General features: G+C 33.8%; 1 protein-coding gene across 1 annotated transcript in view; it reads left to right on the forward strand.

Annotated features, from left to right (window-relative positions):
* The window catches only part of LOC144972685 (neuronal acetylcholine receptor subunit alpha-7-like), a 218,229-nt gene that overhangs the window by 112,947 nt on the left and 81,587 nt on the right, over nt 1–23,695 (forward strand). The window contains exons 2-3 of the mRNA XM_078914199.1: nt 2,589–3,921; nt 10,267–10,964. Of these exons, the coding sequence (XP_078770325.1) occupies nt 10,841–10,964 (124 nt within the window). The 5' untranslated portion in view covers nt 2,589–3,921; nt 10,267–10,840. The remainder of the gene's footprint in view (nt 1–2,588; nt 3,922–10,266; nt 10,965–23,695) is intronic.

Here is a 23,695-nt window from a genome sequence, read left to right on the forward strand (position 1 = left end):
ATATTCGTTTCAAACCCAAAGTCATTTCTAGATCCCTCTCTCACCCACTTCTTGAGATCGCCGATTCGTTCGCCACCATCGCGAAGTAATTTTGACCAGCAGTTAAGCTTAATAGCCAATATTTTCATCACAAACATATAACATAGAAACGATTGAGACATTGAGTATGCTCCGGTGTATGGGGTGAATTTTTAATTCAGAAAAGTGAGTGGAGCAGGCACTTATGTTGGTAACAACAAGATATGAAGTGAGTAGAAAAGTGCCAGAAGACAATAGAGAATAATTTTTTTTTTTTTTCCGCGGCGGTGGTGGGGTTTGAACCTGCGACCTTATTGGTACGACAACTCCGCCTGGCAGGTGAGAGTAATGTCGCCAAACAGACGCTATGTCTCGTTCTACTTGTTAAGTGTTGATTTGTAAAGCGCTTTGAGCAAGTTGAGTGGATATTGCGCTATATCAAGGCTTAAGGGTTTTTTTTAAAATGACAAGTACTCATAGCTTTTCTGTCCGAGCAATTATTCATCCCTTTCTCTAAAAAAAAATTTCTCTAAAACATTTTTTAAAAAATTACACAGTATCCATAAACAACGAGCACTTTACAAATTTGTTTTGTTGATTGTTTTCCGGAAGTCAAGAAGTATCTGACATCTCTCCCATTCATATCGGGCACTTTGCTGATTAGGTACGCAAAATATTTTCACTCAACCAGAAGGCACCATGCCAAAGGATAATGGGTGCCGATTTTGTTCCTTCTGTTGTTACTCTCTTATGTCTACTTGGTTATTGGATTATTCCTTATATACCATACTGATAAAAGTCTCTCAACAGAGCACACAGTATCCTAAAATACAACTCGCTATATGTTCGGATAACGGCCACATTCACAGAGGTTATGAGGACGGATGGTGTGTTGATGGTCGGCATTCGGGAAATAGTTCTCTTCTGACTCAGTCAATATTTGTAATAGAAATCAAACTGCGATGCCCAAAACAAGCTTAGCATTGAAATTCGTCAAATGGGTCAAATAGACCCGGGATCTTGTATAACTAACCTATTATACTATGCATGGATTAATGACCCGGAAATAATCAATTCAACTCTATCCAACTGTGAAAATCATTATAAAAGAAACAGCTGTAAGGCCCATTAAACTGGTGCAAGGTATCAATCCCTATTTGTTATTCTAATTATCACGTGCATTCACAATAGGAGTAATGCCTAATTTGCCAATTGATTAGATTATATCCGGGATCCCTGTAGCTCAGACGGTAAAGTAATCTCTTCGCACGCCAAGGGACCAAGGTCGATCCTGGGTGATGTCGAGTTGGTCTTTTTTTTCTAACCCCCCCCCCCCCTCACCACCGCTTGTTCCCCCAGCAGTGATTGGATAGCTTGGTCTGTTAGATCTGGCAGGAAGTACTTTGCGATAGATTAGCTTGTATCAAGCCACAATGGAATATTCAGCGTAGACATGATCCCAATAACTGGTCACTAAATAAGTCGGACCATTAGAATCATTGTAGTTTTCATGATGAAACGATAGCACCAGAAAACTCGGTCATCTACGTACTAGCGATGCCTGGTGTTGTATATCTACATCTTTGGTTGATATTCTGATCGTTTGCGGTCAAAGAGGCATTTACATGCACTGTGGCAGGGCAGTCGGACTTTTTTGGTTTGACCTTTAACCCTCTCCTTACCGGCCAGTTTCAGAATTTTCTCCAAAAATTCACATCCATCCAACACAAAAATAGATTTTTCTTACTCAAACAGAAGATTAACAAGTATATTCTATACATAACATTGTTCACCAAAATGAGCTCTACATTACAGTGTCAAGTTTTTTTTTATAGCTATGATAAACAAATATTCTTCAAAGTGTATTATGAGAAACAAGAATAATCAGATGAGAAAGTTGTTGGTTGCATCGTGACGAATGTGACGATTTTCTCGTAGTTGGTAAGGAGAGGGTTAATGTTCCCTTAACTGTTTCTCCTTTTCTAGCAATGGCTTTCTGCCTTTGCCAGGATATAGAAACATTACTTTTCCCCAGTCATGACCCAAATCCTATACCTTGAATACTCTATATTTTTCTCAGGCATAATATGGAGACATAAAATGACATAAAAACATGGCAAACATCTGTAAACTTCTAAAACTAAACTTACATGTATTCCCTATATTATGTTGTGGCACCCTGATCAAAACCGATTTACCTTTTAGAAAGGATTTCTCATCTATCTGTGAGTATAATAAACTTAAGCGGCGTCTTTCTTATACAAATCATTTCTTTATATATATAAGGAGTTTTTGTCACTTTCTCCACATATATATATATATATATATATATATATATATATATATATATATATATGTGTGTGTGTGTGTGTGTGTATGTGTGTGTGTATTGTATGCTTGTTTTGTATAATTTGAAGCCGTTTTCTTATGTCTTTCCACGTTTATTTATTAAACAGTTGGTGATCTTAAGATACACTTGTAACACCCTAATTATATTTTAATGTTTTGATACTAGAAAATTCTCTTAGCGCTTTTAAAAACAAAAAAACAACTCTTTTCTTCCTTCTCAGGATGCCAAGACCTTATAGGAAGACGATTGACCATTGTCACTACATGACGTTTTAAACTGTACCATCTTACGGACATCCAAGAACAAAAATAGTCTTATTTTACGATGAGCAAAATGGACATCATATCCAAACTATCATCGATATCTTCTGTTTTTCCAGTATCTATAATAATGTTACAGCATTACGATATTTGATGCCTTTTCTCTGAGCAAAATCACGAAACATATTAAAATGATGATTCGTCCAACAACGAAACGCAAACACTGATGTCTTTATCTAGTGAAAGGACATAATACATGCACTGAGAACTACAGTAATATTCATCGCGATATCACTTCAAAATCTGTCACCATAACTAACGATGGATTAAATCATAGCCTCTGTGAATGATTTTCAACTCAAATGACTATTCTACACTTAATAAGCTTTCGTCTTCAAAAATAAAACTCTTAAGCAATAGCTATTACCAAAAACAGCAAAAGAAAAGAAAGAAGGCGTTATAGAGACCATTAGCAAAATGTATTGTTGTCATGCGATATGATCAAATCACATGAAAAGGATATAAATCGAAATTATATATGACAATATAACACATATCGATTAGCACTTTGTCGACTAATAAAGTACTCAACGATAACAACCTCAGGACAGTAAGCTTCTTGCACCGAAACCTTCTAGGGCTTTACCCCCTTGGAGAGACAATGAACTTATTTAAAAGGAGAGAAAAAAAAGTCGGGCAGTAAATGAACTAACATCGTAAAAACCCCTCAATGTTCACAGCCACGACGAAGACTTCGATTAAACTAGACAATAACAGTCGTTTTCCACTCAGTAGTTTATGTTCTCATATCACGCTATCACAATTCCATCTTTAGGCAACTGATGCCCCAAGCAGTGCTTAGTAGACATAGAAAACATTCTGTAAATGGAAAACGAGATGGATTTACATTAACTGAGCTAGCATGGAGGACTTTTTCGTCACAACTGTGTTGTCAAACTCCCTGGATGGTTCAGAAAGAAATATACCACATGATAAAAATTATTGCTACGTACAACGTTATAAATTTAAATGAATAATAAAAAACGGATGCACTTAATGTATTTTGACCAGTTTGATGAAGACTATAATGAGGTGTAAAATTCATTTTTACAAAGTCAAAGGTGTTATTGATAATGCGTTGTAGTTTAAACTGAGTTGTATGTGTACGTGGTATTCAAATATTATAAATTTGTAAGCGAGTGAAAATTCTAAAGACTTATAGACAGTGGCGGCTTCTACAGGAATCTACCATGGAATAATGACTGGGGTGGAATGCCAAGAAAGATGACTTTGGTAAGATTGATGGAAAAAAAAGAATCATCATTATCACCATCGATTTTGTCATCGTCGTCATCATCATCATCATCATCATCATCATCATCATCATCATCATCATCATCATCATCATCATCATCACCTACACCACCACCATCATCATCATCATCATCATCATCATCATCATCATCATCATCATCATCATCACCTACACCACCATCATCATCATCATCATCGTCGTCATCGTGATTCACCACCTCCACTGGTAGTGTCTTTATCGGTTTGTGATTTTTATTTTGATATCCCGCTTGTCTCGAAAAGTACTCGTATCTAACAAAAAAAAAAAAAACAGCCATCAAGTATAATTATTGTTTTCTGTATAAACTACCAATGAGATGCGTAAACATTCAGATCAGCTACTAGCTTCTTGGCGTAGCTTTGTTCAGCTCACAGCATGGCTGTGGTGGTGGCGATGCTGACGGCGACCGTGGTGGCGGTGACGTGGTGCCAAATTTCACACCAATTCCCCTCACCGTTCTTCAAATAAACATTCTGATCACTCGCATACAAAGGCACGTAACTTTCTAAACTTAGGACATCTACGGATTGTAGTTATACTATATTAATACTTTCCTATTAATATGAGGTCTGTAACTTTGTTGGGTTTTCCCCCCATATCTAATTAGCATCGCCTTGGACTCTTTGAAATAATTTTATCATGTGATTTTAAATACTTATTAGATCTATAATAATTCAATGCAGTAAATTTTCGATTATGATTGATCAATAAAGCGCTCTTTGTCTTGTCTGTATACTGTACATTTTGTAAAAACATTTTTTTTTCTTTTTAAAATATATTTTCTTTTCTTTAGCTTTCTTTTTTTTTTAAACAATTTTTCTCATTATGTTTTTTTTTTACTGGTATCAAACTGTTCCAATAGATGTTTGATTATGATGAAAAACTTACATATCTTATATTTTCAATTTTTATATAATTATTATTTTATTGTATTTGCATTTGTTATTGCCATTGCTGAAATTTAATTCTTTGATTATTTGATGTTTAATATGCCTCGCACTTTTTTTTAGATCCGTTGGCGTGATTGTTGGCAAATGAAAGTAATATAAAGTTACAAATCAGAGAATATTATTTTGCACCAAAAAATATTCATGGATAAAATTTAGAATTGATTTGACATGCTGACATGCTAATGGTTCATGTAAATGTTGCTGCTCGAAGTTCGAAGAAATAAATAATATGAAATTGAATGTAAGCTTCAATTTTATTACAAGAACAGATCAAATGAACGTTTCGGGTTTCCCTTTTATCAACAAAATGTTTCGTTGATAAAAGAGAAACTAGAACGTTCATTTGATCTGTTCTTGTCATAAAATTGAAGCTTACATTCAATTTCATATTATTTATTTAATGAGTCATGGACATTTAAAGGCCTTGGCCTATTTTAACCAATTACAGTTCATTTCATACCACATCATAGCATATCATTAAGCACCCCACAGTTTGGCGACAAGCAAACTGATATGAATGACAGAGTAATATTCCTGTCAAAATTTATTGAGACTATAAGTCGTAGAAACAAACACGAAAGAAACTGAAAATGAAAGGAAAGTAAAACAAACGTAGACGAATTAACAATGTCTGGACAAGTAATTATAAACAATGTTCGACACTGATTTGCTTTGGTTCTGGGCTCTGCTTGACTCGATTGTTAGAGCACATTCGACTAACCAGTCCAAGTACAGGATTTGGTCTTGGTTTTTTTCCAGTCTGACTCCTATGTACACTCAACAATAGCAAGATAAAGATAACGTTCCCGAACCTAAACGATCGTCAAACGACGAGGAAGAAAACCAAGATCTGTCCTCAGACATCGCTCGCGCACCGGGCGTCGTGTGGTAATATCTGAGGACAGATCCTGCTTTTCTTTTATGTTCGAGGAACGTAATTGCTAACTTGCTAATAATGCTTGATTACACAAGTTAGATCTGACGAAAAATACCTGTCCAATGGCTGCATCTTCTCCTTAGAGAACCTGCAATTAATTTTTTTTTAGTTTTCTTTCAACTATATTAATTTAGGGATAAACTCAAGCGCCGATGGGCAATGTATACTAATTTACAGGTCTGATAAAAGAAATTATTATGTGCTCATTGATATAATGTTATCTCAAATCAACGCAAACTACTGTCCATTACAACGATAATAAATCAGGCCCATAATTGCGTTCGGTTATCAGACCTGCAAATAACGACACTATAGCCTTGTGGGTTTATTATACTATTTTATTAAAGTTGTGCTTTTGTCAATAGGAAATATTCAATTGATATATTATTGTCATGTCGAAAATAGAAGTTATTCAACCTCTTTTTGTCTTATTTTTCTTCAAGGATTTCCATATATAATAATATATTATATATATAGAGAGAGGAGATTGTATTTATGTGTGTGCTGTGTTTCTGTCCTTTTATTGTTTTGTAAAACAAGCTGCAACTTAACAATATTGTAACGTATCGTTTAAGATCAAATAACTTTTAAAAACCTTTAAATGCTCTGTGAAACTTTCATACATGGATACAATTTATCAAAGTTATATTAATAACATTCATTGTTTATGTAATAATATTGAGTATTAAATATCTAATACACAAATAAATGTCATTGTCAATATACGTTGTATAATTATCTCTTTTTACATTCATTTGACAAGTCCAACTGTAAACATAATCTTATATCTAATACAAAAATAAGCGTCATAGTCAATATCTATAATATAATCATCTCTATTTACATTCATTTGACATGTCTAACTTTATATATTTGAGAGTTCCGATTAATTGATATAAACAATGCAAACAATATCAAATGTCAAGTTGCATTATTATTCATCAAAATCAAATATTATGTTGGCAAGATCTTCATCAATGGCACTCTTAAAAATTATTAATTGAATTTAAATTCTTTGTCTCCAACCTCAGATTAATCTAAATTGCCACAGTTCTTTGAATTCTGGTATGTTTCCTTATTGACGAATTCAACAAATATTTTAAAATTATCTCCCCGAACATTCGAATAATTTAAAATATCATTATAGTCCATATTGTAAGAACCATATATATATATATATATATATATATATATATATATATATATATATATATATATATATATATTATATTTATGAGTGTTGGTGGGTACTCGTAGGTACGAAAGTGCTCGATAATGATGGTTAGAGCTAATATAGAATGCAAATTGTCACTCACATTTTTTGTGGCCGAGACGATTCGTTTCTGTGTCTTACATTTGCATTGTATATATATATATATATATATATATATATATATATATATATATATATATATATATATATATATATATATGAATGAATAAGATCACCTCATATTCTACGATTTTTAGTGAAGGGAAATTTAGATACTTTAATCTTTTAAAATCAGATAGATGACGAATGTCAGGCACAAAGTCTTGCAGCGTGTCTTTGTACGTTCTCACTGTCAACAGCAGACTGTTGCTTATAGAAAGGACACCAAATACTATTTCCATACTCCTGACAAATTCTAATGACAGTTTCATGAAGTCGGAAAATCGTTTTTAAATCAAGATAACTAAAGCTCTCTGTATATAATTCCCACAAGTTTGTTTGCTCTTTTTATACATCTCACGTAAAAGTTCATCAAAACACAGTGTATTATTAAGAATGATCCCCACGTCATTATTATTATTATTATTATTATTATTATTATTATTATTATTATTATTATTATTATTATTATTATTATTATTATTATTATTATCATTATTATTATTATTATCATTCATCATCATCATCATCATCATCATCATCATCATCTCATCATCAATCATCATCATCATCATCATCATGATCATCACCATCATCATCATCATCATTATCATACTATATATAATAATAATAATAATAAAATAATATATATAATAATAATAATAATAATAATAATAATAATAATAATAATAATAATAATATTATATTATTATTATTATTATTATTATTATTATTATTATTATATATTATTACTATTATGGCATAAATTCAGCCTGCAGACGATACGAGGATCTATAGTACAACTGAGCATCATGACATTCTACAAAATGATATATATTCACTTTTCAAATGGTCTACAACATGGCTTTTGGATTTTAATGTTTCAAAATGTAAAATATTACATATTGGAAAAAAATAATCCATATTATAATTATTTTACTGATACTTCTATGTCCAATCTACTTTCCGTTATGTCTTATGAAAAAGATGTGGGAGTTACTTTTGATTCATTTTTTTAATTTTCATATACACATTGATAATTGTATAAGCCATGCAAACAGAATGGTGGGAATAGTTAGAACCTTTATCAGACTTTATAAAACCATATTTTTATATTTTTATAAATCGCTCGTTCGAGCAATTTTAGAATACGGAAATTGCATCTGGAGCCAATTATATAAAAGACAATCTATTAGTATTGATAGTGTACAGAACAGCGCTACCAAAATGATTTATGCCATACAGTATTTATCTTATAAGGAAAGGTTAGAAAATCTTGCCTTACCAAGTTTGAAATATAGAAGAATTCGTGGGGATTTAATTCAGGTTTATAGATTAGTACATGGTCTGGATGGGATAGACTTTTCTGATTTTTTTTCATATTCTAATATTACTTTTACTAGAGGGGACAAGTTTAAGATTTTTGTCACTAGATGTAAAACTAACATAAGACAAAACTGGTTCGGTATTCATATTGTCCAGAAATTGAACAATTTGAAATTTGAAATAAAGAATGCAAAATCTATGAATTATTTCAAGGTGTTAGTAGACAGGGGAGATGGGGTGGGAGATTTATATATAACGAATAATACTTGTTTGCAATCCTGTTGACATGCCTTTCAATCTTGTATGTAAATATCATGCATTGTTATCTTATTATCGTTATCTTCTATATGTATGGATGTATGAGTGTGTGTCTGTGTGTGCGTGTGTGTGTGTGTGGGTGGGTGGGTGTGTATGTATGTATTTGTGTGAGTGTGTGTGTGTGTGCTTTTCATGTGAAGGTTAAAGATATATGTTTGTACACCACACATACATGAGTACATTTAGTTGATATACTATCTTTACCACGTGTATCATTATTGTAATCTTTCAATCGATTTGATATTAAGGGCATTCAAGGGATTTTATCCTATTTCGCCCTATACCATATGTTATATGTTATGTTTTCTTCTTCTTCTTCTTCTTCTTCTTCTTCTTCTTCTTCTTCTTCTTCTTCTTCTTCTTATTATTATTATTATTATTATTATTATTATTATTATTATTATTATTATTATATTATTATTATTATTTTATTTATATTAACCTTAGATAATCATTGTTTTGTAGCATTCTTTGATAAATTATGATTTTCAAATCCCCTGAATTTATTACTTTCTCATTTTGACTTTGTTTGATTTTAATCTTTATCTATTTCTTCATTTCTGTATAAAACCGGACCTGAATCCATGAATTGCAAACATGTGTCTAAGAGTTGAAAAGCATGTAACAACACATTGTAGTGGAATAGTGGATTTTTTTTACACCGAGACAATGGCCAATCTAAGACTAGAGAATATGGAATTTTAATTATGGAATTGAAATGTTTTCTTTTCAAATATCGACAGTGAAAATAATCAAGCACAGACTTGGGTTCAAACTTCAATTAATATGTCCATGTTTAAATGCAATGTCTTCAGTCTGCAACTTTGTTATTTTGATGAAAAATCATAGCATGATAGACTATAATATGATATGATATGATTTGATATAGTATGATATGATATGATATGATATGATATGATATGATATAATATGATATGATATGATATGATATATGTTATGATATGATATGATATGATATATATGATATGATATGATATGATATGATATGATATGATATGATATGATATAATATGATATGATATGATATGATATATGATATGATATGATATAGTAAGATATGATGTGATATGAATTTTAATGGGATAAAATAGGCTAAGGCCTTTCAAGGCCCATGATCCGTTAACATGTGGGCAGAGAAAATCAGTTCTAAATTTGAGCATTTTGTTTTCTTTGCAAAATAATATTCTCTTACTTTGGTTTCTAGTTATTCCTTTTGTAAGCCAAATGTTCCAACACACGGATAATCACAGTTTATTTATTTATCTACACAATCATTTATTTGTTTATAATATGATATACTAATTTTCATTTCTTCATTTATTCAGCTATTTATCATGTTGTCATTTTTTCTTTACCACAGACTGCACCATGACAAGCCTGCGGATCTAACTGTGAAACAATAAAAAATAGTACAAGAATGTGACAGAATATCATTATTTGGAAAATGAACAGTCGTCATTTTATCCCCAAGGACTAAGTTGGATTAATGTAGTTGTTTTCCCCCGGCGGAATACTACTGGTCTCTTCTGCCATTTCGAAAACATTAGTTTCTACCTTAGTCTTTTAAACCGCTTGTTTTAATTTCAATTCAGGCTTGTAACAGATACTGTCTTTACACAAAGAAGCTACAATCACCGAAATAATAATATATAATTGACTAAATTACTTAACATTTATTATTGTTAATAGTTGTACTTTGGTTAACTTGATAACTTACCCCCCCCCCCCTTTTTTTCCCCCTAAATATCTTTTACTGAAACAGAACATTCATTGTGTGCTAATTTCTGCATAGGTGTGATTATATCTTGGAATCGAATACAGTATTAATGAATGGCTGAGCCTGTTGTACTGGAGTATTTTGAAAAATGTACTGACTTTCGTTTCCTTATTATTAAATCCTTCTAGTCAAAGACAATTATCGTCTGATTCCCAAAATGGACTTAAACAAAGCTTCACTATACAGCTTGTTGCTGGTATGCTTGCTATTGGTTAACGCGGAGGCGGGGAAGAAAAACAGGAAGAAGGACCATCAAAAAACAGCCGAGGAACTTGATAGAGGTTAGTCATTTCCTTTTCAATATAGCATATTTTCTGATCAGTTATATTTCCTATTTCTTTTTACTTATACCACCCATCAATTGTGTGGCTATGTTTGTCTTGCGGTATGACCTTCGTCTTAGGACTGAAAGTCAAGGTTCCGAGTCCCCCCCCCCCCCCCCCCCTGAGCGAGGGGATCTATGCAAAAGGCTCTGTACTCACTCAGGTGTAAATGAATACCTAGAATTAACAGCGTTGTCTAAGACTAAAAAAAGGAAGAACGCCTAAAATGCGTCACGTCTCCTCAAACAAGTTAAGTGTTATTGTTGGCTTGGGAACCATTGTAAAGCATATTGGGAACGTTTTGTAGATATTGCCCTATATAAATGCTCGAGGTTAATTACTTACGTGAGCATACATAACTCTGCCCGACTCTCACATAATCATTATTTTTATGTCGGTTAGAATACTATTGTTTGAAACTTTTAAATTAACAAACGGAGTGTCAATGGAATTAATTGATGGGTATTGGAAAGAAAAAATGCTCTGGTTAATGTGAATTAATGTGTTTTGTCAGAGTGCGACAGGATTGACTATCAGATTCAAGCTGTCGTTTCACATTCCTCAAGCTTTTTCTTGTTTTATGTTTGTTTATTTTGCTGCTGTTGTTGTTTCCCCCCCCCCCACCCTACCTTTTTATGTTTTTATTTTAAATAGAGTCTAACAATATCAAATGGCCACCATTTAAAATTACAGCAAATACAAGGCGACATCATCAAAAAATCAAATACTTGAGCTTTTATAAAGCGCAATATCCACTAAACTTGCTCACAGCAACACGTGACAGGAAGAATAAGACATGGCGCCTGTTAGACAATATTACAACTAACTGCCAGGTACTCATTTTATACATGAGTACATTGAGATAATGTGAGTAAAGAGCATTTTCCAAGGACCTTCCGATCCGAGAGCGAGTGTCATACCACAAGATCACAAGTTAGTTATCTGTAAATTATTCGTTCCGAAGTCAAACCCGCATAGATGGCCGTTGTAAAATATATAAACTAAGGAACTGAGTAGATCCGTAGCCTTCGTAAACTCATATCCTGTTACTGACAACAACACAACGTCACAATACAAGATAACGATCACCAAACAAAAGCGAAAAAGGAGTTGCTTTGGCGGTGCTTAATGAAACAAATGATCTCATAGCTTGAGCCAATGAATACAAGTCATAACTAACTACTTTTCTCGATGGTCGTCTTGTTTAATGACGTAATTTTATTGTTGTTGTCATTATCAAGGCTACACGAGGGCTACACAATAGGAAAATCTGGATGAGTTGAGTAAAGGCTTTAAGTGAATAATAGTATGTTTGAATATGTGACACTATTCAGCTAACTGCGTTGCGTGACAGTTTCTCTTGGGAGTTTCTAGAACCCGATGGTCGGATTGCTTTTATAGCTCTGTTGTTTTAATGTCCCACCACCCCTATTGCCACGCCCATTCATCAACAAATACATATAACTGACAAATTGTCTCAAAACGTTACTGCTTTGGTATGAACAGAATAGGCTTCAACAGTAGTGACGTCATTTCCCTCGTAATGCCGCATAGTAACTTAGTAACTGGTTCTAAACTATCGGAACAATGGCGGACGCCCTTATGAACTACTTCTCCGACGAGCATAAAAGTGTATCCAGAGGAGAAAAACATAAATCTGATCATGTTTTGACTTTTATACATTCTGGTCACACGACAAGTGAAAAAGTTCTAGCCAGTATGAAGAATAAAAACTACCGATTTTTTTTGTTTAGAACCAAGCTGCTCGTTGCTGGGCGGACGTGACAGCAGACTATTGAATCCAATAGTGATTGTAAACTTAAAATGACCGTAATTGTGAAATTCATATACACTGCCCAAAACATGGCTTTAAAAAAAATATGAAATCTGTTGTTTTTAATTGCACGAAAAACTAAATTATAACAGTACCTATCTAATTCAAATGTAAATATTTTTGCAACAGATAGAATGAAAGTCTAGACGTCTAGAATCTAATTTAAAAGTAGCACAGTGATTGCTTTATCATTTGTCATGAAGTTTTTAAAAAAAAGTTAACGAAGGAATAAAACGCTATTGAACAAACTATGAATTCATGTCTCAAAAGTGAGGGTCTTACAAATGGCATTAACATGTAATGACAAACAAAAGAATGATAAAAAATAAGGTAAGAACCAGTGGTTGCCATAAAGTAAAGTTTCAAAAAGACTTAAAACAGCTGTTTCTTTACACTATCTTTTACATGTCAAATCAGTTACATGATTTAAAGGGAGGATGACAATGGAAAGAACTTTTAAAAACCCCAAGGTAATTAATTATATGAATAAACAGCCATTCAATATTGTATGTGTCCACGACATGAGCCTCAATGACACAGACTCAGGCAGATTTAATAGATCAATAATTTAGAATTTAATTATTTTTTAAATCAACCGACTTCCAACACCTAACATTTTCATTCATGTTCCCCTCTTCTCGATTTTACGTACATTCTTCACGCCCAGTGGATTTCTCTTTGCCCCAAAACAAATGTCAGATGTGTTCAGTTGCGTCAACCTGATATTTTGTCGAATAATTATAAACCTCTCCTTACCATTCATAGGAAAATCATCTTATTCGCTACGATGGAACCAACAATGTTGATTTCTTTGTACATCACAAATTATAAAGAAAATTCTTTGTTATAGCGATAAAAATTAGACACTGGATAATATTATGTATAGAATGTACTTGTTTCTTTATTGTTTGAGTAGAAAAAAATATTTTTGTGTTGGGTGGGTGTGATGTTTTGGGGAAAAATCTGAAAATGGCTAGTAAGGAGAGAGTTAAGTTTAAATTAAAAATGATTAGAATTTGAAATCCTATTTCCTGATCAAAGAGAAAAAAGCAAAAGACTTTCATTTGCGTCTTCCCCTTGCTTCGATATTAAGAACGGGTTTCTCTTAATACCCATGACAGTCGAAAAATTCCCACTAACCTCTGAGCATTACAAGTCCAATCACAGTTTGTATGTTTAAGTTTTGGGCTTCTGAAGTGCATACTATTTGCTGTTTATATTGCTCCTTCCCTTCCTCTTCTGATCTGTAAGTGCTGTTGAATCGTCCAATCGGATTCAATATTCATCTGGCGTGCAGATCTGTTTTTTTTAAAGGGGAAACTTGTGACTTCTGTACCTCCCCCCTCCCACGGTACTCCTCAGTCAAGGTACTAAAGTGAAGAAAAAATAAATAAGACGTTGGTGACCAACAGGTTGTCATTATTAATTGCTCGATGTACGTACTAACATTCTATTTGAACTACTGAAGGGGGAATATGGGGCACAGACTTGCGTTCATTGTTTTTTTTTTTTTTGTTTTTTGCTCAATTCATTACATATGTATTTCTATATATGTGTTCTCTACTGTATCGGGCCTTTGGAGATGACCGCATTCTGTCCACCCTAACCAAGGGCCCTGTTGAGTTAAATTGGGTTAGCCGTGAGACTATTTTTGAGCCAAGTAAATTAATTAAATTGATTGAAATGGGCACCGTGCTCGACACTGGCCAGTGGTATATACGTGTGCATTTTCTCAAAAAAAGATCGAAATGAGAGGTCTTAGATTGTTCTGCGACTGTCACATCGGTTAAGAGTCATAGCCATCTCCAATACGTTCCGAATTTGATGGACTGTGTGTTCTTATCACTGAAGACACGATGAAGTTTGGGATTCCAATGTAGCACCCGAGACTATAATGATAGTATCAAGACAAGAAACTAAGGGGCTACTTCCTAAAGTGGGGTTTTCATGTCAAGTAGGTAAACATAGCATTTGAGTACTGACGATATTTGCTGAAGTAAAATACACATCATTTCTGTCTTGAAAACTTAAAAGTTTATAGTCTGTTAGAGAGAATTCATTGAGAAGTAATCATCCAACTGGAGATAGAAAACTGCGAAAACTCAGCCAATATTCGTTACATTACGCTTAAATAACATGGGGGTGTTTACCGACCTGACACGGTCTGCAATAAAAAACAATATTGCCACTCCAGAAGTTTGACGTCCCCGTGTTTCAATCTCGGCTGTAACTTTATTCAAAGCAAGCATAATTTGAAATCGCATGTTTGTCAAAAATATACAAAGTGGATGCTCATTTGATTCGGACGGAGACATTTATCAAAATTGTCTATGTTACAAAGACAATTAGACCAATTTTAATATGACATAAATATATCTTTGTTTCAGAAAATGAATGATTAGGGCATATATTCAAAAATTAATTATTAGGGCATGAATCAGTAATTAGCAAGTTATTTGATTCGTAGCAAATCATAACCATCTTTACGACAAAGTTTCCTAATGGAGATACATTTTCCCCGTCACCTGATGCAGGCCAATTACAGCTATTGTTTTCTGAACGCAAATCATCATGACTTTAACAATGATCAACAGAACAGGCCCCAGATGCATGAATAACATTAATTACAAATGACTACGTTCTTCCCAGGGTTGCCGTGACAAGTCGTCTATCGATTAGCATTAGGCAGGCACCAGTTAGACCCAGAGAATACCATGGTCTCGTACAGCCGTTCTCTGAAGAGAGAAAAAAACCGTTTAAAATATTTGCCAACCCCCCCCCCCCCCCCGAATCCTTCAAATATCGATCCATTGATTTAACCTCCTTGAAGTCTCAGGTTAGAGATTATTTGACAAGATGAGGGCCTTTTAGTCGATCGGTATTTGAAAGACGAGGTTTCTGGCCAAAATTTTAAAAATAAACGTGTTGGGTTTGTTCAGATTACGGAAGAATAGAAAAGTGATACTAAACTTCCAGAAGCTATGGACTGTAAAAGGTAATAGACAAAAAAAAAATAGAACAGCTTCATAACGAACAAATACCAAGTACAGAACGTTTCGGACTCAAAGCCCTTCTTCGGCCAACAACAACAAAAACAACCAAAAGAACAAAATAATACAAACATAAATATTTTACTAAAATTCCAGATGGGTAATCTGGTTTGTTTTGTAATGTATTTCTGTTTTTATTGTTGATGAAGGATTTTAAGCCCGAAAAGTTCCGTACTTGGTATTTTGCTGTTTTGTTGGGGTTTTTTTAAATCTGTCATATTCATTTTTGTTCATCACTTTTGGCAGAATAGCAAGAGCGTTTCTCATGAGATGTTACTTCAAATGTCTTTTCCATTACGTTAAGTAAGCATAACATGGGACCCGCCGTCTCTGAAATAATCAGGAAAACTTACTTAATGTCTTTTGCAATGTAAGAAATTGTATTCCTTATTCACAATGATATAGACAGAAATTACTCAAAATTTTATATATGTGGCAAAAAGTTCAACTTTCAGGATCGAGTTTATACAGACATAATATACCGCATTGAGACAGTGGGGCACACATTATGTTTGGTCATTATTGAATGACGTCAGGTTTGAGAGCTTTTGACAAGTTGAGGGTAATTTTGATAGACGGGTATTTTGAATAAAAGGGTTTATGTTCCTATTCTTAAAGAATAATTTTACGTCAAACATTTTTTTAAATGGGTTTTGTTAGAGTACGAGGGAGATTATGCCAAGCTATCAAAATTGATAATAAAAAATGAGGGGAATGTCTCCAAAACGCTCATTCCTTTCTCATTCCCAAATCTAACTCTATTCCCTGATGTTTTGGTGGGTGGTAGTAGTTGAAGCCGTCATGTCTAGTCTTGGTACTACCAAGCCCTGATGTGGATGGGTAATGGCGAGGAAAATGAAATTATTGTCAGTAATGATGTTAGGGAGGGCTACATTGCTAAAATACTTCATCGTCCAATTGCTCTGACTTAGCTTGGAAAAAAAAAAAACACATTAAAAAAAAATTTGGCCAGGAAGGCCTGATCTTCAATCAATTATCGATCGATTAAAATGACCCTCATCTTGTCAATAACTCTCAAACCTGGAACTTCCGCCAGAAGTCTCTGGTTTGAGAGTTCTAGACATGATGAGGGTCATTTTAGTCGACTGATATTGGAAGGACGGGTTTCTTGCCAAAATGTTATAACGTGGGTTTTTTTATTGCGTGTGTGTGGGGGGGGGGGGGGGGGGGGGGGGGACGGGTGGTGGTAGAGTACGACAGTGCTCCTATTGACAGCGGAGAGGATAATAATAAGTACAGATGAAAAAACCTTCGGAAGAAATGGAGAATGATAAAGAAGAGGAGAACGAGAAAGAGGAAGGAGAGTGGTAAAAATAAACACCCATAAGAATATTAGTAATATCGTTAATGATATCAATTATTATAGTTATGATGAAAACAGTAATTGCCCCTCTTGATGGCGGGAAAGATAAAAACGGGAGAAAATGAAGAAAAAAGTAGAAGTAGGAGGAGCATGAAAAGAATATCAAAGAGAAAGGGATGTAAAAGGAGATAATAGATGACGCATAGTGATGATGATGCTAATAATACTTATAATAATGATAATGATGATGATGATAATAATAATAATAATAATAATAATAATAATAATAATAATAATAATAATAATAATAATAATAATAATAATAATAATTGTTATTAATATTATCATTATCATTATTATAGTAATAGTAATAATAACAACAATAAATGATGACAATGATGATGATGATGATGATCCTGATGGTGATGATGATCCTGTAATAATAATTGCTTTATATTCAAAAGTTATGTAAATAAAAATGTTAATCGTGATAAAACGATGATAATGATAAAATGTATAATAAGGATGATGACATGGAGTAGGAGGAGGGGAGGAGGAGAAAAGGAAGAAGAAGATGATGAAGTAGATAAAGAAGAAGAAGAAGAAGAAGATGATGAAGTAGATAAAGAAGAAGAAGAAGAAGAAGAAGAAGAAGAAGAAGAAGAAGAAGAAGAAGAAGAAGAAGAAGAAGAAGAAGAAGAAGAAGAAAAAGAAGAATGATAAACACTAACTCCGTGTAATAAAATGAGAAAGATATGAGATAAAACTTTTGAGGCGATCCTGTATCGATTTGCTGTCTGGGACTCTTGATTAAACTAATGATTCTGTAGATAAAATAGATGGGGTGTGCTAGGTGAATTTTATAATGAAAAAGAATAAAACGAATGCGGTTTTTGGTGAAGGGAGAGGGGGAGGGGAAAGGGGGGGGGGGTGGATTTCCGACGGCTCAACTAATAGAGCATTTGCTTCGCATGTAAAGGGAAATGAATCGTTCCTTGATGTAGTCAGGATTGTTGGGTTTTTTTTCTGTCACCCCCCCCCCCCCCCCCCCTCCCACTCCCTTCTCGCCATCGTCCACCTAGCAGTGATGGGGTTGGTGGGTTACTTGGGTCAAGTAAGGTCATGTTAACTTTTTTTACTAAATGTTCTTTATAGCCTCCATTGTACGTAGTCTGATAATTTACTTTTATAAATAAAATAAAGCTAGTAATAAGTAAGAAATCAAGGGAAGATTGTAGTTACCACAGAGGTAGCCACGCCAGTTCCCCCCCCCCCCCCCCCCTGTTCTTTAGTAAAATTCTAGTCCTGGTATATCAATAACAATTTCTTTCCTAAAAGTCAAGACTATATTTTGTTCAGGCTAGGGGAATTTTTATTGGGATATGTGGAGATAAATGGTATATTTTTTTCATGCTATAATTTCAAACAAATGTCCTCAATATTCATTGGGATGACGGAAGCAAATGGTTTGACGATCTTTGCAGCCGACGTGTACATATATGCAGGTCTAACTCTAACATCCGAACCCACATATGGGCCGAGTTTAACATTGTTGTAATGGACAATATTTTGCCTGATTTTTTGTGTTGAGATTTCCATTACAACAACGAGCCCAAAAGGAATCGGGTTATCAGACCTACAAATAAGGGGTGTTCCTTTTTTTACGAAACCCAGTCTCGGGTTCACTTCCCAATGGTGTACACTTCCCTGCGTCCAAGATTCACTTCCAACTGCTGTCTACTTCCCATAACTTTGTCGGGATCGTCGGGTTTCGTAAAAAAGAAACACCGCACATCGATTGCAGCCTATTTGATGTTCATTTAAAGAATAAAAATTATGACTGTTATAATAAAGCCGTGTTCCTTGTGCACTTTGGCCATAAAGTGATAACGACGCTGCCTACGTAGACATCTCAATCGGGCTGTTATGAGAAGAAAATGATTGGATTTTGAAATATGATATCAACCATTAAGTCAACTGACTGGATATTATCGCCGTTAGATGTGTTAAAGCTATATTATATTTTGTAAAATACAACAATTGCTGCCTGAAGTAAAAAAAAAAACCCATTTAAAACACGGTTGAATTATTAGTTGATTTTTCCATCATCTCAATTTCATAGTGTTGTTTTATCTTTGATTCAATTGTCCATATTTTTTTACAAAAGAAAAATCCATAATCTGCCCACCTTTGGTCTTTGATTACCAAATTAAATTTAACTTCATCTTTACTTTTGGCCATCCTATATTTACAACACTTTGAGTTGAGGGAAGCATTATTTAATGTTTTAGTAATTGTAGTTGATGTCATAATGGCGACTAAGATTTCTCAATGTTTTTTTTATTCCGCATGGGGCATTGAAATTTATGACATGAAACATTTAATATGAATTTTGTGTAAAAAGTATTAGCAAAAATGAATATTACTACTTCAAAGAAAGACAAAACACCAAACACGTTTCGTTTCGGGCTCAAAACTATTCTTCAGCCAACAGCAATAAAAAACAAACAAAAAAAGCCCCCAAAACAAAACATAAGTACTGTCGTCGATCTGTTTTTTAAGTAATGTCTTTATGTTTGTTGTTTGCAGAAGAGGGGTTTTGTGTCCGAAACGTTCCGTGTTTGGTATTTTGTTCTCATTTGAAACTGTTATAATATACGTTTTTATCTTTATGTTTGTTGTTTGCAGAAGAGGGGTTTTGAGTCCGAAACGTTCCGTGTTTGGTATTTTGTTCTGATTTGAAACTGTTATAATATACATTTTTGTTTATTACTTTTTACAGTCCACAGCCACTAGCAGCTGAATATCACTTTGAAATTTGTGTAATGATATTTTCTTCGAGCCTTTTGTGATTGATGTTAAACATTTATATATAATAATATTATGTAGTACGTACTCCTCACCAATTGCTAACGATTCTCTCTGTAATTAGGACATTATAACATAAGTAAAGAGACCTTTGGGGTGCTATTATTGGAGCCGAGCACATTACATGTGCAACAGTTATCTGTGCGTGGCAAACTAGATATTCCTGGAGCGCTTTTTTTTTAGACATAAAAACGTTTTATGTTCCACGGCCATCATGCCGTCTGTAGAGGCCATCACTCATTTTTATTTAGCGCACATTGTCATAAATAAAGAATAACATACATCGATTATAGAACATGATCGACTTTAGAATTACATTTTTGTCAGAATGCTTGTTATAATTGTTTTTTTCCCCCGAGAAGATGTATTTTATGGCAGGGCCTCGTTTTATATATCGTTTATTTGTAGCTATTTCCAAACATGATCAAACACGACATTGCATTATGATATTGAGATTATTATTATAGATAGCTCTTTACTGTGGTCTAGAAGGCAGTATAGCAACGTTATAAAATTTAAGGTGACACAAATTGAGCTTTTATATAGAGCAATATCCACTAAACTTGCTCAAGAGCTTTAAAAGGGAAGTGGTCCCTGGCCAACAGAAACACTTAACATTTAGGATGGGACACGACGCCTGTTAGTCGATATTATAATTTTTCGGACATAGAGAATGGGCCATGCGCCAAGAAAGGCTCGAATCCAGGACCTTCCGATCCGAAAACGATGAGACCACATAGCCGCACAAATGTTCTTTCTATTAAGATAATTCTTCAAATTTTATTGTGTATGTTTATACAAAACATTGGATATTTGGCCATATTTTGTGGGTGGCAACCATTTGATTTTTTGTTTTAAATTTCAGCATTTCATTCGTGTTTTTTTTTCATTTTTCGAATTTATATAAACTGTTACAATCCAAGCTATTGGAATAAGTCATAATTTGTTAACCCACCCGCCTTTATAACATGTGTGAATGCAGTTTAAGACAAGGTTTTTGTCTCGTAGCCTCCTTTTTAAAAACAAGTATTTACTGTTGTTTTCGTATATCATTAATAGTCATTTCATAACTTTTAAATAAATATTCTGCTCATGACCCAGGAAATATGTAAGCGCGGTTAACATCTATAGACCAACAAATCTGTAATACAAACAAATAACACAAACAACCGAATAACTGTTATATAATTAGTTAAAAGGAAATAATCGATTACAAGATTGTGAAAACGAATTCTGAACCGTAAATAATGTGCAGGTCCCAGCACTTTGCTTTTCTATTTATAAAAGTCAAATGTTGTTTTAATGACGAAGTGAAAAACCATTAGTGTTCTGTTTGTCACCCTTAGCATTCCATTTGTCTCCCTTTGTCTAATGACAACAAGACACTTTTCAAACAAAAAGTCCCAGAGAGATTACTTTTTCTTCTGTTGCTGTGTTTTTCATCTGCCAACGTGATCTCTTCAGGAGCTAAAATACAATGTATTAAATGAAACTCCTACACAGATCAGATTTGTAACAAGATTGAAGTCCTGCGAGTCGAGTTGCCATGATCATTTTAGAAAACAACTATACCCTGATGTAGAGGTGCCTAAATGAGTCAATAAAATGTATAATAAGATAAAGGGAGTAAAAATGACTCTCATAAAATATGCAAAACAAAGTAAACGACTCCTCTCTCTCTCTCTCTCTCTCTCTCTCTCTCTCTCTCTCTCTCTCTCTCTCTCTCTCTCTCTCTCTCTCTCCTTCCCTTGCACGCATATACACACACAAACACACACACACACACACACACAGACACTTTCACCTATAATGTTTTAACTATAGATAGTGTACGCTTTCCTAAGAAGCTCACAACATTGCCATCCGGAAGTATAAAGGACCAGCACACAAAACGGTGTGTAACGTTTAACGTTTATAGTCTGGTTAATGCAATTTCGTGAGAATTAGTCACAAACGCGGATGGCAAAAAACGATAACAAAAGCATGAATGACGTCATCCTCGGTCTATCTATAATGACGGTGTATTATAAATTACATATTTCGTGTTTACCGGAAGAAAACAAAGACAGAAACGTCGTTTACTTTGTTCTGTATCTTTTATAAGAGTTATTTTTATTCCCTTTATTTTACTATACCCGGTAATGCCAAAACGCTTTTCTACATTTTGGCCAGACAATGTGTTATTGTTAAACCGGTTAACTGCCGGCTGGAAAGACTCGTTCTTAAAAATTGGCCCAGAACACTCGTCCTTTAATATGATCGATTTAATTGATCCTCATAATAATAATAATAATAATAATAATAATAATAATAATAATAATAATAATAATAATAAAATAATAATAATAATAATAATAATAATAATAATAATATAATAATAACAATAATAATAATAATAATAATAATAATAATAATAATAATAATAATAATAATAATATTAATAATAATAATAATAAATGGCATTTATATAGTGCTTCACCCAGTTGACACAGGCTCTAAGCGCTTTACACTGTTATAAAACAATACATATTACAGTAAGACAAATGTAGATGGGAACATGATACGAATTGCTTCTAACAACAACATTGGTAATAGAATAGCAACTTATGAAGTAAAAAGATAAAACTTTAAGCGAGATTGAAAGTTGTCAACGAGTCAGAGCATCTCACATGTGATGGAAGAAAGTTCCAAAAATGGTGAGGGGGTGAGGGGAGGGGGGGGGGGTACCTATTTTACGCAAGGCCTTATGTTTGACAGGGATTGATTGGTTGTTGCTTGACCTCAAGTTTCTATTAATTTAAAAAGGCATGTGCAAACACACAAACAAACACACACACACACACACACACACACACACACAAAATAAAAGAAAACAACCAGAAAAATACAAACCCTAGTGACTAAAATAATTTTTTTAAAAATTCAACTCTGTTTCCATTTAAAGCTGATTCTCTGAAAACCGTCTCCGAAGTATTGCGTACCAGAACTATAGATCTGGTTCCAAGGGACCTTGTCTGACACGAAGACCCAGTGACAGGTCAATTCAATTAGTATTCAGTGTTCAAACACATTAACATCCAAACCAACACCAACTTCCTTCTGCCATACATTGACAAAACACTTTTAAAAATAAAAACATATTGGGCCAGACATCTCATAATACAAATAAAATACTTCCAATATCAGTGAGTTAAGATTATCCTTAATTTGTAAATTCCATAAACCAAAGACTACTTTGGAGGCTTAAGTTTAAGAATATTTGATACGTTGAGGGGGGGGGGGGTCATCTTAATTCATCATTGAAATAAAGATAATTCTTTCCAAAATAGGAGAAGTCTTTTTGTAAGAGTTTGGCAGTCTTTTACTTCACTTCCCTCTCCCCCCCCCCCCCCCCCCACCCGCCCCCACCCCCTCACCCGACCACCCTTTCATTTTCTGTTGAAAATGTTTGATATTCTCAATGTTTGCCTGTCCTATGTGTTGGTGTTGGTAGCCATTTTCAATTATTCATAATACGTCTAGCTACAAATCGTTTTTTCAACACCCCTTCTTCATTCTTCTGGGAGAATTGAGCCTCTTTATGAGCTGTCCCTAGTCGTTTAGAATAGTCGTC

Source organism: Berghia stephanieae, chromosome 5 (genome assembly GCF_034508935.2).
Source record: "Berghia stephanieae isolate SIO BIC M18660-M18661 chromosome 5, UCSD_Bste_1.3, whole genome shotgun sequence".
In the NCBI taxonomy this organism is placed as follows: Eukaryota; Metazoa; Mollusca; class Gastropoda; order Nudibranchia; family Aeolidiidae; genus Berghia; species Berghia stephanieae.